Source organism: Odontesthes bonariensis, chromosome 17, assembly GCF_027942865.1.
Source record: "Odontesthes bonariensis isolate fOdoBon6 chromosome 17, fOdoBon6.hap1, whole genome shotgun sequence".
In the NCBI taxonomy this organism is placed as follows: domain Eukaryota; kingdom Metazoa; phylum Chordata; class Actinopteri; order Atheriniformes; family Atherinopsidae; genus Odontesthes; species Odontesthes bonariensis.
Window position 1 is genome coordinate 19,459,320 of NC_134522.1, and position 15,911 is coordinate 19,475,230.

At 43.2% G+C, this 15,911-nt stretch overlaps 1 protein-coding gene across 21 annotated transcripts in view; it reads left to right on the forward strand.

Annotated features, from left to right (window-relative positions):
• The window catches only part of LOC142366043 (uncharacterized), a 33,456-nt gene that overhangs the window by 10,884 nt on the left and 6,661 nt on the right, over nt 1–15,911 (forward strand). For 14 of the 21 annotated variants that reach the window (XM_075447816.1, XM_075447824.1, XM_075447818.1 and 11 more), the window contains 13 exons: nt 186–338; nt 577–6,300; nt 6,737–6,823; nt 8,810–8,866; nt 8,955–9,023; nt 9,122–9,169; nt 9,376–9,417; nt 9,520–9,588; nt 9,731–9,778; nt 10,049–10,099; nt 10,580–10,630; nt 14,868–14,900; nt 15,496–15,558. In XM_075447816.1, the coding sequence (XP_075303931.1) occupies nt 186–338; nt 577–6,300; nt 6,737–6,823; nt 8,810–8,866; nt 8,955–9,023; nt 9,122–9,169; nt 9,376–9,417; nt 9,520–9,588; nt 9,731–9,778; nt 10,049–10,099; nt 10,580–10,630; nt 14,868–14,900; nt 15,496–15,558 (6,495 nt within the window). The remainder of the gene's footprint in view (nt 1–185; nt 339–576; nt 6,301–6,736; nt 6,824–8,809; nt 8,867–8,954; nt 9,024–9,121; nt 9,170–9,375; nt 9,418–9,519; nt 9,589–9,730; nt 9,779–10,048; nt 10,100–10,579; nt 10,631–14,867; nt 14,901–15,495; nt 15,559–15,911) is intronic. The other 7 variants (XM_075447832.1, XM_075447821.1, XM_075447825.1 and 4 more) reach the window with 4 other exon arrangements.

Here is a 15,911-nt window from a genome sequence, read left to right on the forward strand (position 1 = left end):
CGGTCAAATAAATGGCAAGAAATGCATGTTGCTTTCAATCATATATTTTAGTTCACAAACTGGTGAAGGAAGCAAGCAATGACAGAAGTTCCCTAACATTTTACTCACTTGCACTGATACAATATCAACATATGTGATCAATACGTGTGACAATCATGCCTTTAAAGATGTGTTGCTACTTACAGATCTCAAAGTTCCAGGGCCTGAAAAGGAGGACCAAAAAGAAGATGAAGCCAAAGAAGAGGAAACTGTAGTTCTAAAATTAAAAGAAGTGAAGCCAAAGGAGGAGGTTAAACCTGAGATTAAACCCCATGACAAGTTACCTATAAAAGCAAAAGGTAATGACATTACCATGAAAAATAATGTGGAAAATTAATAAATTGATCAAATATAGATACATATTAGGTCAAATATCTTTGTTGCACGTTAAAAAAAATTGTTGTATGTACAGAATATGAAATATGACCAAAAAAGTGTTCTAAAACTTTCTTCATATAAACTATACTTGATGTGTTGTTCAGATGAAAGACTTTCATTTTCAGGTGTTAATTTTATGATAATCATGATTCCTTTTAGAAGAAAAAGATATGAAAGAGGAGGCAAAGCCATTTAAAGAAGAAAGAGAAGAAAAGAAAATGCCAACAGAAGATAAGGAAGAGGGAACACCTCCCATGGAGGAAAGACAGGAAAAGACATTAATAAAAGACAAAAAGGCTGAAACCATTTTGAAGAAAGAAATATTAGAAAAATTAATCAGAAAAATTAAAAAGCGAAAGGAGAAAAATATAGAAGTAGAAAAAGATCTAACAAAAGAAGAGGAAATAAAGAAACTCATAAAAGATGAAAAAGAAGAAAAGACATCTCCCAAGGAAGACGTAGAAGTAAAGAAACCTCCAAAAGAAGAGGTAGAAGTAAAGAAACCTCTAAAAGGAAAGAAAGAAGACACAAAACCTCTCAAAGAAGACGTAGAAGTAAAGAAACCTCCAAAAGAAGAGGTAGAAGCAAAGAAACCTCCCAAAGACGAGGTAGAAGTAAAGAAACCTCCAAAAGAAGAAGTAGAAGAAAAGAAACCTCTAAAAGAAAAGAAAGAAGACACAAAACCTCTCAAAGAAGAGGTAGAAGTAAAGAAACCTCCCAAAGAAGAGGTAGAAGCAAAGAAACCTCCCAAAGAAGAGATAGAAGTAAAGAAGCCTCCAAAAGAAGAGGTAGAAGTAAAGAAACCTCTAAAAGAAAAGAAAGAAGACACAAAACCTCCAAAAGAAGAGGTAGAAGTAAAGAAACCTCAAAAAGAAGAGGTAGAAGCAAAGAAACCTCTAAAAGAAAAGAAAGAAGACACAAAACCTCTCAAAGAAGAGGTAGAAGTAAAGAAGCCTCCAAAAGAAGAGGTAGAAGCAAAGAAACCTCTAAAAGAAAAGAAAGAAGACACAAAACCTCCAAAAGAAGAGGTAGAAGTAAAGAAACCTCAAAAAGAAGAGGTAGAAGCAAAGAAACCTCTAAAAGAAAAGAAAGAAGACACAAAACCTCTCAAAGAAGACGTAGAAGTAAAGAAACCTCCAAAAGAAGAGGTAGAAGTAAAGAAACCTCTAAAAGAAAAGAAAGAAGACACAAAACCTCTCAAAGAAGAGGTAGAAGTAAAGAAACCTCCCAAAGAAGAGGTAGAAGCAAAGAAACCTCCAAAAGAAGAGGTAGAAGTAAAGAAACCTCCAAAAGAAGAGAAAGAAGTAAAGAAACCTCGAAAAGAAGAGGTAGAAGTAAAGAAACATCCCAAAGAAGAGGTAGAAGTAAAGAAACCTCCAAAAGAAGAGAAAGAAGTAAAGAAACCTCCAAAAGAAGAGGTAGAAGTAAAGAAACCTCCAAAAGAAGAGAAAGCAGTAAAGAAACCTCCAAAAGAAGAGGTAGAAGTAAAGAAACCTCCAAAAGAAGAGAAAGAAGTAAAGAAACCTCCAAAAGAAGAGGTAGAAGTAAAGAAACATCACAAAGAAGAGGTAGAAGTAAAGAAACCTCCCAAAGAAGAGGTAGAAGTAAAGAAACCTCCAAAAGAAGAGAAAGAAGGAAAGAAACCTCGAAAAGAAGAGGTAGAAGTAAAGAAACATCCCAAAGAAGAGGTAAAAGTAAAGAAACCTCCAAAAGAAAAGAAAGAAATAAAGAAACCTCCAAAAGAAGAGGTAGAAGTAAAGAAACCTCCCAAAGAAGAGGTAAAAGTAAAGAAACCTCCCAAAGAAGAGGTAGAAGCAAAGAAATCTCCCAAAGAAGAAGTAGAAGTAAAGAAACATCCCAAAGAAGAGGTAGAAGTAAAGAAACATCCCAAAGAAGAGGTAGAAGTAAAGAAACCTCCCAAAGAAGAGGTAGAAGTAAGGAAACCTCCAAAAGAAGAGAAAGAAGTAAAGAAACCTCCAAAAGAAGAGGTAGAAGTAAAGAAACATCCCAAAGAAGAGGTAGAAGTAAAGAAACCTCCAAAAGAAAAGAAAGAAGTAAAGAAACCTCCAAAAGAAGAGGTAGAAGTAAAGAAACCTCCCAAAGAAGAGGTAAAAGTAAAGAAACCTCCCAAAGAAGAGGTAGAAGCAAAAAAACCTCCCAAAGAAGAAGTAGAAGTAAAGAAACCTTCAAAAGAAAAGAAAGAAGTAAAGAAACCTCCAAAAGAAGAGGTAGAAGTAAAGAAACCTCCCAAAGAAGAGGTAAAAGTAAAGAAACCTCCCAAAGAAGAGGTAGAAGCAAAGAAATCTCCCAAAGAAGAGGTAGAAGTAAAGAAACATCCCAAAGAAGAAGTAGAAGTCAAGAAACCTCTAAAAGAAACGAGACTTCCAAAAGTAAAGAAAGAATTAAAGAAACCTAAAAAAGAAGAGGCAGAAGTAAAGAAACCTATCAAAGAAAAGAAAGAAGACACAAAACCTCCCAAAGAAGAGATAGAAGCAAAAAAACCTCCAAAAGAAAAGAAAGAAGAAAAGAAACCTCCCAAAGAAGAGATAGAAGCAAAGAAACCTCCAAAAGAAAAGAAAGAAGCAAAGAAACCTCCAAAAGAAAAGGTAGAAGACAAAAAACCTCCAAAAGAAAAGAAAGAAGTAAAGAAACCTCCCAAAGAAAAGGTAGAAGCAAAGAAACATCCCAAAGAAGAGGTAGAAGCAAAGAAACCTCTCAAAGAAGATGTAGAAGTAAAGAGACTTCCAAAAGAAAAGAAAGAAGTAAAGCAACTTCCCAAAGAAGAGGTAGAAGCAAAGAAACCTCCAAAAGAAGAGAAAGAAGCAAAGAAACCTCCAAAAGAAGAGGTAGAAGTAAAGAAACCTCCAAAAGAAAAGAAAGAAGTAAAGAAACCTCCCAAGGAAGAAGTAGAAGTAAAGAAACCTCCCAAAGAAGAGAAAGAATTAAAGAAACCTCCCAAAGAAGAGGTAGAAGCAAAGAAACCTCCAAAAGAAAAGAAAGAAGTAAAGAAACCTCCCAAGGAAGACGTAGAAGTAAAGAAACCTCCAAAAGAAGAGAAAGAAGTAAAGAAACCTCCAAAAGAAGAGGTAGAAGCAAATAAACCTTTAAAAGAAAAGAAAGAAGTAAAGAAACCTCCCAAAGAAGAGGTAGAAGTAAAAAAAGCTCCCAAAGAAGAAGTAGAAGCAAAGAAACCTCCCAAAGAAAAGGTAGAAGTAAAGAAACCTCCCAAAGAAGAGGTAGAAGTAAAGAGACTTCCAAAAGAAAAGAAAGAAGTAAAGAAACTTCCCAAAGAAGAGGTAGAAGCAAAGAAACCTCCAAAAGAAAAGGTAGAAGCAAAGAAACATCCCAAAGAAGAGGTAGAAGCAAAGAAACCTCTCAAAGAAGATGTAGAAGTAAAGAGACTTCCAAAAGAAAAGAAAGAAGGAAAGAAACTTCCCATAGAAGAGGTAGAAGCAAAGAAACCTCCAAAAGAAGAGGTAGAAGCAACGAAACCTCCAAAAGAAGACGTAGAAGCAAAGAAACCTCCAAAAGAAGAGGTAGAAGTAAAGAAACCTCCAAAAGAAAAGAAAGAGGTAAAGAAACCTCCAAAAGAAGAGGTAGAAGTAAAGAAACCTCCAAAAGAAGAGAAAGAAGCAAAGAAACCTCCAAAAGAAAAGAAAGAAGCAAAGAAACCTCCAAAAGAAAAGAAAGAAGTAAAGAAACCTCCCAAAGAAGACGTAGAAGTAAAGAAACCTCCAAAAGAAGACGTAGAAGTAAAGAAACCTCCAAAAGAAGAGGTAGAAGTAAAGAAACCTCCAAAAGAAAAGAAAGAAGCAAAGAAACCTTCAAAAGAAAAGAAAGAAGAAAAGAAACCTCCCAAAGAAGAGGTAGGAGTAAAGAAACCTCCCAAAGAAGAGGTAGAAGCAAAGAAACCTCCAAAAGAAAAGAAAGAAGAAAAGAAATCTCCAAAAGAAGACGTAGAGGTAAAGAAACCTCCCAAAGAAGAGGTAGAAGCAAAGAAACCTCCAAAAGAAGACGTAGAAGTAAAGAAACCTTCAAAAGAAGAGGTAGGAGTAAAGAAACCTCCCAAAGAAGAGGTAGAAGCAAAGAAACCTCCAAAAGAAAAGAAAGAAGAAAAGAAATCTCCAAAAGAAGACGTAGAGGTAAAGAAACCTCCCAAAGAAGAGGTAGAAGCAAAGAAACCTCCAAAAGAAGACGTAGAAGTAAAGAAACCTTCAAAAGAAAAGAAAGAAGAAAAAAAATCTCCCAAAGAAGAAGTAGAAGCAAAGAAACCTCCCAAAGAAGAGGTAGAAGCAAAGAAACCTCCAAAAGAAAAGAAAGAAGAAAAGAAATCTCCAAAAGAAGACGTAGAGGTAAAGAAACCTCCCAAAGAAGAGGTAGAAGCAAAGAAACCTCCAAAAGAAGACGTAGAAGTAAAGAAACCTTCAAAAGAAAAGAAAGAAGAAAAAAAATCTTCAAAAGAAGACATAGAAGTAAAGAAACCTCCCAAAGAAGAGGTAGAAGTAAAGAAACCTCCAAAAGAAAAGAAAGAAGCAAAGAAACCTCCAAAAGAAAAGAAAGAAGACACAAAACCTCCCAAAGAAGAGGTAGAAGCAAAGAAACCTCCAAAAGAAAAGAAAGAAGAAAAGAAATCTCCAAAAGAAGACGTAGAGGTAAAGAAACCTCCCAAAGAAGAGGTAGAAGCAAAGAAACCTCCAAAAGAAGACGTAGAAGTAAAGAAACCTTCAAAAGAAAAGAAAGAAGAAAAAAAATCTCCCAAAGAAGAAGTAGAAGCAAAGAAACCTCCCAAAGAAGAGGTAGAAGCAAAGAAACCTCCAAAAGAAAAGAAAGAAGAAAAGAAATCTTCAAAAGAAGACATAGAAGTAAAGAAACCTCCCAAAGAAGAGGTAGAAGTAAAGAAACCTCCAAAAGAAAAGAAAGAAGCAAAGAAACCTCCAAAAGAAAAGAAAGAAGACACAAAACCTCCCAAAGAAGAGGTAGAAGCAAAGAAACCTCCAAAAGAAAAGAAAGAAGAAAAGAAATCTCCCAAAGAAGAAGTAGAAGCAAAGAAACCTCCAAAAGAAAAGAAAGAGGTAAAGAAACCTCCCAAAGAAGAGGTAGAAGCAAAGAAACCTCCAAAAGAAGAAGTAGAAGTAAAGAAACCTCCCAAAGAAAAGAAAGAGGTAAAGAAACCTCCCAAAGAAGAGGTAGAAGCAAAGAAACCTCCAAAAGAAGAAGTAGAAGCAAAGAAACCTCGCAAAGAAGAGGTAGAAGCAAAGAAACCTCCAAAAGAAGAGGTAGAAGCAAAGAAACCTCCAAAAGAAGAAGTAGAAGTAAAGAAACCTCGCAAAGAAGAGGTAGAAGCAAAGAAACCTCCAAAAGAAGAAGTAGAAGTAAAGAAACCTCGCAAAGAAGAGGTAGAAGCAAAGAAACCTCGCAAAGAAGAAGTAGAAGCAAAGAAACCTCGCAAAGAAGAGGTAGAAGCAAAGAAACCTCCAAAAGAAGAAGTAGAAGTAAAGAAACCTCCCAAAGAAAAGAAAGAGGTAAAGAAACCTCCCAAAGAAGAAGTAGAAGCAAAGAAACCTCCAAAAGAAAAGAAAGAAGACACAAAACTTCCAAAAAAAGACGTAGAAGTAAAGAAACCTCCCAAAGAAGAGGTAGAAGTAAAGAAACTTGCAAAAGAAAAGAAAGAAGTAAAGAAACCTCCCAAAGAAGAAGTAGAAGCAAAGAAACCTCCAAAAGAAAAGAAAGAGGTAAAGAAACCTCCCAAAGAAGAGGTAGACGTAAAGAAACTTGCAAAAGAAAAGAAAGAAGACACAAAACCTCCCCGAAAAGAAGGGGAGGAATTCATGATTACTACGAAAAAAGACAAGGAAGCTGTGAAGAAGAGAGCTACGAAGTCAGGTAGGTAAATGCCAACCTTCTATATGTTTCCAGCATAGAAACTCAGACACAGTGGGGCATCATGTGAACTACTTTAGTCTTGACTTTAGTCTTTAGCTGATGGGAAAGCAGTGTTGCAAATAATAGTGAGCTTAGTGAGACACTGAATGACCAAAGTGTAGCATTTCACCTCAAAAGGTTACCTGCTCAAGAATAGTTTGTTTTGGTGAAAAAATGTGGACTGTGTGACCTCTCAATGATCCTTCCTTGAGAGGTATGAACTGTTTTCAGTACAGATTGATGCGATTTAACTGTTGTCACCGATAGAGTTTGTCAAAAATAAACCCAACCGGAGCCGAAACAGTTCTTAATAGGCTTCCTCATCTCTGTACCCTCTTCATTCCTTCCAAATGTATTTACAAGACTGGTAAATAAGTTTTTCTTCTTTTTATACCAGATGCCGAACCAAAAAGGAGAATCAAAGAAGTCAAGCAGGAGGTCGCTTCTGTTCTGAAGAAAGAACATCTTAATGTTACAAAAACAGGTGACACAGTACGCTGAAATATGAACCACATGTTTAAATATAAAAATATAGTTAAACCACTTTGAACAACAATGTAACCGCTTTACTCAGCTGCGGTTGTTTCCTCACACAGTTCTGTAATACATCAAAGATGCTACTATCAATCCATTTTCATGGACGAGCCTTGACCTGGGGGAGGGGTCATCAGGTGGTCCCCAACCTTCTCAGAGTGTTTCGACCCTTAACCACAACACTCTCCAGTTGGCGGGTCAGCAGTGCTTGGCCAAGTCACTGCCCCCCTCCTCCAGGCTTCCAGCTAGTATCCTCTCTCTTATGCCAGAGCCAACAGGAGGCTCTCTCAGCCGCTTCTCCCAACCTACGAAAGGCTGCTTTCCTCAAGTGGCCTCTCAATCCCACCTTTGTCATTAGATTCCACGCTGATTGAGCTGGGAATCCTCGACAACCCACTTCCACTGTCATCAGCCATGTTGTCCACCCCTTGTCCCGGCAGTCCTGGACAAGTTGTTGGTACTTTTCCTTCTTTCTCTCTGCCGCCTCCTCACAGTTCTCTTCCCACGGGACTGTTAACTCCACCAGGATGATCTTCTTACCCTCTAGAGACCACATGATAACATCTGGTCTCAGAGTTGTTGACAGTACCGCCTCTGGGAAGTGGAGTTTCCTCCCTATGTCGACCTCCAATCCCCATCCCTGGACTGTCTGCAGGAGATTCTGCTTTGCTTGGCCTTGGGCGCCTGGTCTCTGTCCCTCTTTTACAAAGGTGATGGTACTCAGCAGCGGTTTTGTTTTGGCTGGGCGTTTCTTCCCCCTCTCTTGCTCCAGGATATCTGCGAGCTGTGCCAACACCTTGTCATGGCGCCACCTATACCTCCCCTGGGTCAATGCTGTTCTGCACCCCGATAGGATGTGTGCCATGGTTCCTTAGCCTGCACAGTGGGTCCTCCCTCATTCCCCACCTGTGCAAGTTGACTGGGGTGGGTAGGGTGTCGTACACTGCTCGGAGCATAAAGGAGATACGGAATGGCTCCAGCCGCCACATCTCGGTCCACGTGATGGTCCTTTTGGGAAGGTTCCACCTTGTCCAGGCACCTTGAGTTGCGAGCTCAATGGCTTTAACTCTTCTTCCTTCTTCCTCAAGGCTTCGGACTTCCTCCTGGATCGAGGTCCTCTTTTCCCTGGGAGTGGACTTTGACCACTGCTGGAAGTGGGATGTTCCTAGACCCTGCCTTCCAGTGCAAGGGTTTCCAATGATGTCTCTAGTCCTCAGAGAAGATTCTGCCTGGTTAACTGCAGTGCTGGCGCCCCACTGCCTGTCGGATCTTGTTCTTATTCCTGCTTCCCTGGTTAGTTGGTTTTCCGAGTCCCTATATGTGAAGGAAAGTCTGCACTTGGCAACTTTAAACTCCTCAACAACAGAGGACAGGGGGAGCTGAAGTTGACCTGACCTTAAGTAGAGCCCCACTGATGTCAAGCTCGGGGGTATTCCCAACCATCTTCGAAGGTGCTTGTTGAACTTCCTCTCCATCCCTTCAACTGCTGTTATTGGCACTTCGTAGATGGTGAGAAGCCACATAAGTCTTTGGAGTAGGCCATGTTGGTAGATCCAGCACTTATTCAGTCATTACATGTTGCCTGATATAATGCTATTTAGCAAGAATATGGATTTTATGTTAAACTACGACCGGCTAATCATTTGTAATTTTTTTTAACGTACCTCCACCACAGAAGAGTTAACAGCCAAACCAGAGCAGGCAAAGAGGTATAAGGTGTCTCATCTCCACTATTAAAATCAATTATGGAAAATAAACTCACATTTCGACATCAGATGGTCTCAATATGGATGTCTCTTTTGTGCACCACTGACTTTAATCATCAATATGAACAGATTAACAGTTTTACTATGCGAATGTCTTCAGTATAATCTTTAGAAAAGAACTAATCAAGAGGCAATGCTTTGCTAACACGATGCCCTCTGTTGTGATTTAGAAGTACCAAAGGAAAAAGCCAAACCAGAAAAGGGCGAACCGTTCATCTTGACAAAAGGTAAGCCTAATGCTTGACTTGATATATGTCCTCTCGATTATTAACTACACAAACTGAATCGATTTCATTCTCAAACTTCTGTTGACAGAAGAAGCAGGCGCCCCAAAAAATGCATCTCTGGTGAAGGAGAGGGTGAAAATAGTGCCGATAAAGAAAGGTGTTTACTCTTTAATCAAATTTATCATCAGTTTCTTTGGTTCCAGGGTCACATCTTAGCCCTTGCTTAATACTACTTGTTTTTTTTCCTTTTTGCAGAGGTCAAGGTACCAAAAGAAAAAAGCCGAACAGTCTCCGCGAAGACAAGTATGACCCATATCATTTTATATTTATGAGACCATCAGGATGTTGGTTTGATGATCGTGATTAATATTGTGTTTAGCTGCGAAGGTTTCAAAACAGAAGTTTAAACTGCTCTTACAAAAAACGTTAAGAACGAATGACTTTTGTGCTTAGCTTTATACTTAAAATTGTGTTTTCTGTGTTGCTGAATCTGAACTGTGTGTACTCAGAACCTGCTCCAGTCAAGACAAAACCACCGCCAGCCGTTAAAGGTAACGTGAAATAAGTGTTACGCTCAAGTTTAAGTAACTACAGTATATATATCCGAATGTGTAAATAAGTTTTTGATTTCCACTCTCTTTTATTTCTTACAGAGCTAGAAGTACCAGACAGAAATGCCTCTTTTACAAGAGAAAAGGCAAAGGCGATACCACTGAGGAAAGGTACATCTTTAACCCGATTAATTTTTTTCAATTCTTTTATGTACCACCATACATCTTTAATCTAAATACGTTATAATTGCTTAATATGCACTGTCGAGTGTTGAATATTCTCTGAATGTTTCCATTGTTTTATCTGCTGTAGTGGCTGTAAAACCGAGAGAAAAGGTCAAACCAGCGGCAACCAAAAAAGGTATTTACAATTAATCAAATTTAAAAAATGAGCCAAATTCACTCAATTCCAATGAATGTTTTCTTGGTATATGTGTTATTGATATGTCCAAGTGTTTGTATTTCCCATGTACATTTGTTTTTTTGTGATCCAGCTTTGCTGCTGGCCGATGTTTGATGTTGCATAGTGGGAATAAATTGCATCATTTGTTGCCGTGATAACATCACACACATTGATGATTTTTTTGCAACCACAGCTGGAATGAATTGTTGTTGCTATTGTTTTCTTTAGAAGCCGTAGTTCTCAAGGAGAAGAGGGTCGAGCCAGTGTCTCCCAAAAAAGGTGTTTGAGTTTTTTCTCATTCTCCTTTTCCATTCATCTCAGCACTTTGATATGAATAGAAGCCTACAGTGGTTCAACAATTTTCTTTAGAAATGGTTCCATATTTTGGGGCGGTCGGTGGCGTAGCAGCCGCCCCATGTACAGATGCTACAGTCCTCGCTGCAGCTGGCCCCGGTTCAAATCCCGCACTGAGCGGCCCTTTGCTGCATGTCTTCCCCATCTCTCTGCCACCTGCTTCCTGTCTCCCTTTCCAACTGTCTATCCATTAAAGGCATAAACCCCCCCCCCGCAAAAAAAGAAATGGTTCCATATTTTTAATGTCAGTTATAAGTATCTTGATTGTGCCATATTTGTGGCAGTTCCTCAATAGGCTTGATTTTGACACTTTTACAACACTGGAATTTTGTATCAACCACTTTTTTTGTTTTTGTCATATTCAAAACTGAAATACACTTTGGGTTATTGTTTTTTTTTTTCCAGCACATGTTCCGAAGGCGAAACCAACACCTGCTCCTGCTGAAAAGAAGAAAGGTAAAGAGCGCAAATGGTTGTTTGAGGTGCTTTTTTGTCTAATTATGCATTGGCCTTCATGTTTAGAAAAACAGTTGTTTTTGTTGGGATTGCGTATCTGTTGGTATTTCAATCCAATCTGGTACAACTCAAGTCATGACTGGTTCTACTTCTGTAGCTGCTGGCAATGTGCTTCAGTGACTAAAGATAATGACTCGAGTAGAAATGCTTCAAATATCCTTTACTGGTTTATTTAAATGAAGAGATGACTGAGTTTTAAAGCTGGTCATTTCCATCTTGAAACCTCAGTCTTTGCATGCTTGATTGATGTCAGGTTGAGGGTGTGGAAGGGTGGACACGGATGCGGACTTCAAAAATAAGGAAGATTTATTAATTCAAAAACAGAAAAGTCAAAACAAAGCGCGGCTGAGCTGGATTACCAAAACTAAACTGTGACAAAACAAAAACTTGACTATGAAAACCAAAAGACTTAGCTTGACATGACATGGAATAAATACTTAGTTTTTCTGGCCTCGTGGAACATGGATGGAACCAACAACAACAACAACAAAGATCCGGCAAAACTGGAAGGGGAGGCAGGAAACTAAATAGGGAGTGAGAGTGATTGGGGAGTGAGTGCAGCTGAGGGAAAAAACACAGGTGAAGTGAGTGAACTAATAAACAGAGTGCAGGGAAACTAAGGCATGACAAAAAACCTAAACCTGGACTGAAAACAAACATAACCTAAACATGAAACTAAAAACGTGAGTCCATGGGTGTGACAGAGCCCCCCCCTCAAGGGGTGGATCCCAGACAACCCTTAAGAAATCCGAGGGTGGGAGGGAGGGGCTCGAAGCCGGTCAGGCTGGGGACCAGAAACGGGTATGTGGTACTGGCTTCGGGCAGCAGGAACAGGCAGTGGTCTGGCGGACGCCCAGACCGCAGATGGCATAGCAGGAACAGGCAGTGGTCTGGCGGACGCCCAGACCGCAGACGGCATAGCAGGAACAGGCAGTGGTCTGGCGGACGCCCAGACCGCAGACGGCATAGCAGGAACAGGCAGTGGTCTGGCGGACGCCCAGACCGTAGACGGCATAGCAGGAACAGGCGGTGGTCTGGCGGACGCCCAGACCGTAGACGGCATAGCCGGAACAGGCGGTGGTCTGGCGGACGCCCAGACCGTAGATGGCACAGCCGGAACAGGCGATGGTCTGGCGGACGCCCAGACTTCCGTGGGCGTGGCGGCAGGAGGTGGCCCGGCGGACGCCCGGACCCCCGATGATGTGGCAGCAGGCGGTGGTCTGGTTGGCACCCAGACTTCCCTCTGCGTGGCGGCAGGACACGGCCCAGCGGACGCCCAGACCCCCGATGACGTGGCAGCAGGCGGTGGTCCGGCGGACGCCCGGACCCCCGATGGCGTGGCAGCAGGCGGTCTGGTTGGCACCCAGACTTCCCTCTGCGTGGCGGCAGGACACGGCCCGGCGGAGGCCCGGACCCCCGATGACGTGGCAGCAGGCGGTCTGGTTGGCACCCAGACTTCTGTCTGCGTGCCGGGAGGAGGAGCCGGGGACCGTCCCACGGTCAGCCGGACCTCCGACGGGGGGGGAGCCCCCCCTTCAAGGGATGGATCCCAGACATCCCCAAAGTCTGGGGGTGGGAGGGAGGGGCTCGAACCGGTGAGTCCATGGGCCCCATGGGCTCTGAGGCTTGGTCAGGCCCGGAGGCCTCTTGGTCGAGGTCAGGCCCGGAGGCCTCGTGGTCAGGCCCGGAGGCCTCGTGGTCAGGCCCTGTGGCCTCGTGGTCAGGCCCTGTGGCCTCGTGGTCAGGCCCTGTGGCCTCGTGGTCAGGCCCGGAGGCCTCTTGGTCGTGGTCAGGCCCTAAAGCCTCTTGGTCAGGCCCTGTGGCCTCTTGGTCGTGGTCAGGCCCTGTGGCCTCTTGGTCAGGCCCTGTGGCCTCTTGGTCAGGCCCTTAGGGCTCTTGGTCAGGCCCTAAAGCCTCTTGGTCAGGCCCTGAAGCCTCTTGGTCAGGCCCTGTGGCCTCTTGGTCGTGGTCAGGCCCTGTAGCCTCTTGGTCGTGGTCAGGCCCTGTGGCCTGTGGCCTCTTGGTCAGGCTCTAAGGCCTCTTGGTCAGGCCCTAAAGCCTCTTGGTCAGGCCCTGTGGCCTCTTGGTCAGGCCCTGTGGCCTCTTGGTCGTGGTCAGGCCCTGTGGCCTCTTGGTCAGGCCCTGTGGCCTCTTGGTCAGGCCCTAAGGCCTCTTGGTCAGGCCCTGTGGCCTCTTGGTCATGGTCAGGCCCTGTGGCCTCTTGGTCAGGCCCTGTGGCCTCTTGGTCAGGCCCTAAGGACTCTTGGTCAGGCCCTAAGGACTCTTGGTCAGGCCCTAAGGCCTCTTGGTCAGGCCCTAAAGCCTCTTGGTCAGGCCCTGTGGCCTCTTGGTCAGGCCCTGTGGCCTCTTGGTCAGGCCCTAAAGCCTCTTGGTCAGGCCCTGTGGCCTCTTGGTCGTGGTCAGGCCCTGTGGCCTCTTGGTCAGGCTCTAAGGCCTCTTGGTCAGGCCCTGTGGCCTCTTGGTCAGGCCCTGTGGCCTCTTGGTCAGGCCCTAAGGCCTCTTGGTCAGGCCCTGTGGCCTCTTGGTCGTGGTCAGGCCCTGTGGCCTCTTGGTCAGGCCCTGTGGACTCTTGGTCAGGCCCTAAGGACTCTTGGTCAGGCCCTAAGGACTCTTGGTCAGGCCCTAAGGCCTCTTGGTCAGGCCCTAAAGCCTCTTGGTCAGGCCCTGTGGCCTCTTGGTCAGGCCCTAAAGCCTCTTGGTCAGGCCCTGTGGCCTCTTGGTCAGGCCCTGTGGCCTCTTGGTCGTGGTCAGGCCCTGTGGCCTCTTGGTCAGGCCCTAAAGCCTCTTGGTCAGGCCCTAAAGCCTCTTGGTCAGGCCCTAAAGCCTCTTGGTCAGGCCCTGTGGCCTCTTGGTCAGGCCCTAAGGACTCTTGGTCAGGCCCTCTGGCCTCTTGGTCAGGCCCTGTGGCCTCTTGGTCAGGCTCTAAGGCCTCTTGGTCAGGCCCTGTGGCCTCTTGGTCAGGCTCTAAGGCCTCTTGGTCAGGCCCTAAGGCCTCTTGGTCAGGCCCTAAGGCCTCTTGGTCAGGCCCTGAGGCCTCTGGAACGGCTGGGGCCGGGGCCAGCTCTGGAACGGCTGGGGCCGGGGCCGGGGCCAGCTCTGGAACGGCTGGGGCCGGGGCCGGGGCCAGCTCTGGAACGGCTGGGGCCGGGGCCAGCTCTGGGACGGCTGGGGCCCTGGACTGGGATGCTGGAGTGGTGAGGGAGGGTGTGTACAGCGCAGCTACCTTCTGTGGCTCCATTCCAAAGATCTCCAGCATAGCAGCACGCTGTACACACCTCACCTCTGCCCAGATGTGCGTCACTCCTGACATGTGCTGGAGGACCTGCTTTTGTACAAAAAAGTCAATTAGGTCATTGGCAGAGTTCAGTTTCTCCCAGGGGGTGCAGCTCGATGAGAGGCAACAGAAGTCCCCAGCCAGCTCCCAGAAGGCTGAGTAGTCCGACGCGTCCATATCTGGCCGGATCTTTCTGTCAGGTTGAGGGTGTGGAAGGGTGGACACGGATGCGGACTTCAAAAATAAGGAAGATTTATTAATTCAAAAACAGAAAAGTCAAAACAAAGCGCGGCTGAGCTGGATTACCAAAACTAAACTGTGACAAAACAAAAACTTGACTATGAAAACCAAAAGACTTAGCTTGACATGACATGGAATAAATACTTAGTTTTTCTGGCCTCGTGGAACATGGATGGAACCAACAACAACAACAACAACAAAGATCCGGCAAAACTGAAAGGGGAGGCAGGAAACTAAATAGGGAGTGAGAGTGATTGGGGAGTGAGTGCAGCTGAGGGAAAAAACACAGGTGAAGTGAGTGAACTAATAAACAGAGTGCAGGGAAACTAAGGCATGACAAAAAACCTAAACCTGGACTGAAAACAAACATAACCTAAACATGAAACTAAAAATGTGAGTCCATGGGTGTGACAATTGATAAGTTCATTTTCTAAGCTTTGATACTTAAAGCTTTTCAGATAATGAATACATTTCCCTCTCTGTTTTTTTTTTTTTCTTATGTAGAAGTTATTGCAAATGACAACAAAAAAAACCTTGGTTGTTTTTCTTGTCAGTTGTTCTTTTGTTACTGATCAGTCAAGTTTAAGAAGTCATGTATTCTATCAGTCATCGTGACATTCATTTTCTCTTTTTTCTCTTGAGAAGCTGAGCCCAAACAAGCTTGTGCCAAAAAAGGTAATACCTATATAATCCATCATTATTGTGTTTCGTGAAGCAAAGGGGGGAACTCACAATTTTTGTGTTAGTCCAATGAAAATCACACTTTTAAAAGGCATGCATAATCAAGCTTTTCAAAATCGGACTCGCACGCCCAGATAATGCAGTAGGCCAAACAAATTATGCATGTATAGACTCAGCTACACATAAATGGGCCTTGGCGCTCTGTATGTGCTCATAAGTTCCATCTTTTTGCATGTTTTTGTAAAAACAGTGAAGAGTAAGCGTATATTATCACATTATTACAGCCAAATTCCCTCAAAATCTGCTCACAGTCACATATTATCTGTTTCTTTTGTCAGACGGCTGAACACGTCAGAAATTGTGACTGAAAATGAAAATTCATTAAGACTGTGTTTCAACTCACTTTCCAGACTGTCATACTCTGCTCTAAATTTTCTGGTTTCATAACCAAAGCGTCATCTGTATATTTGATATTTAAGTAATATGTTAATACATCACACATGACATGACATATGCTGTATTTTCTCTACGTATTGTGCACACAATAATTATGAAAACGCTGAAAAGTGTTATTTGTCATTCGATTTAGCTTCTTCTAAAAGAGAGGCTGAAAGAGAAAAGGAAAAGTTCAAATCACTGCTAAAGAAGAAAGGTAGCCTCCTACTGCTGTCCGCCTGCAGAGTCTGCTCCTGTGTTGTAGCTTGCAAAAACTATTATCATCCAACGCTTTGCAACATAGCGCTAAAGCAACAACAGTATACAGCACATGACACCAGAACTAGATACTAAATTAACTACACTTTCTTTCTCAAGGTCTGGTCATGTTGAGGGAAAAGAACCAACCAATCCATGTGCTCCTGTAAAAGCTAATAGACGAAAAAAATATTTGTAATGTACAAGATCAGGCTTGTCCACCAAACATTAAGAACGTGTTGTAAATGTTGACATTTGGGGAGCCTATCTGACAGCTTCAAGGTCTATGAAAGACTCCATCAAGAAGAAGTA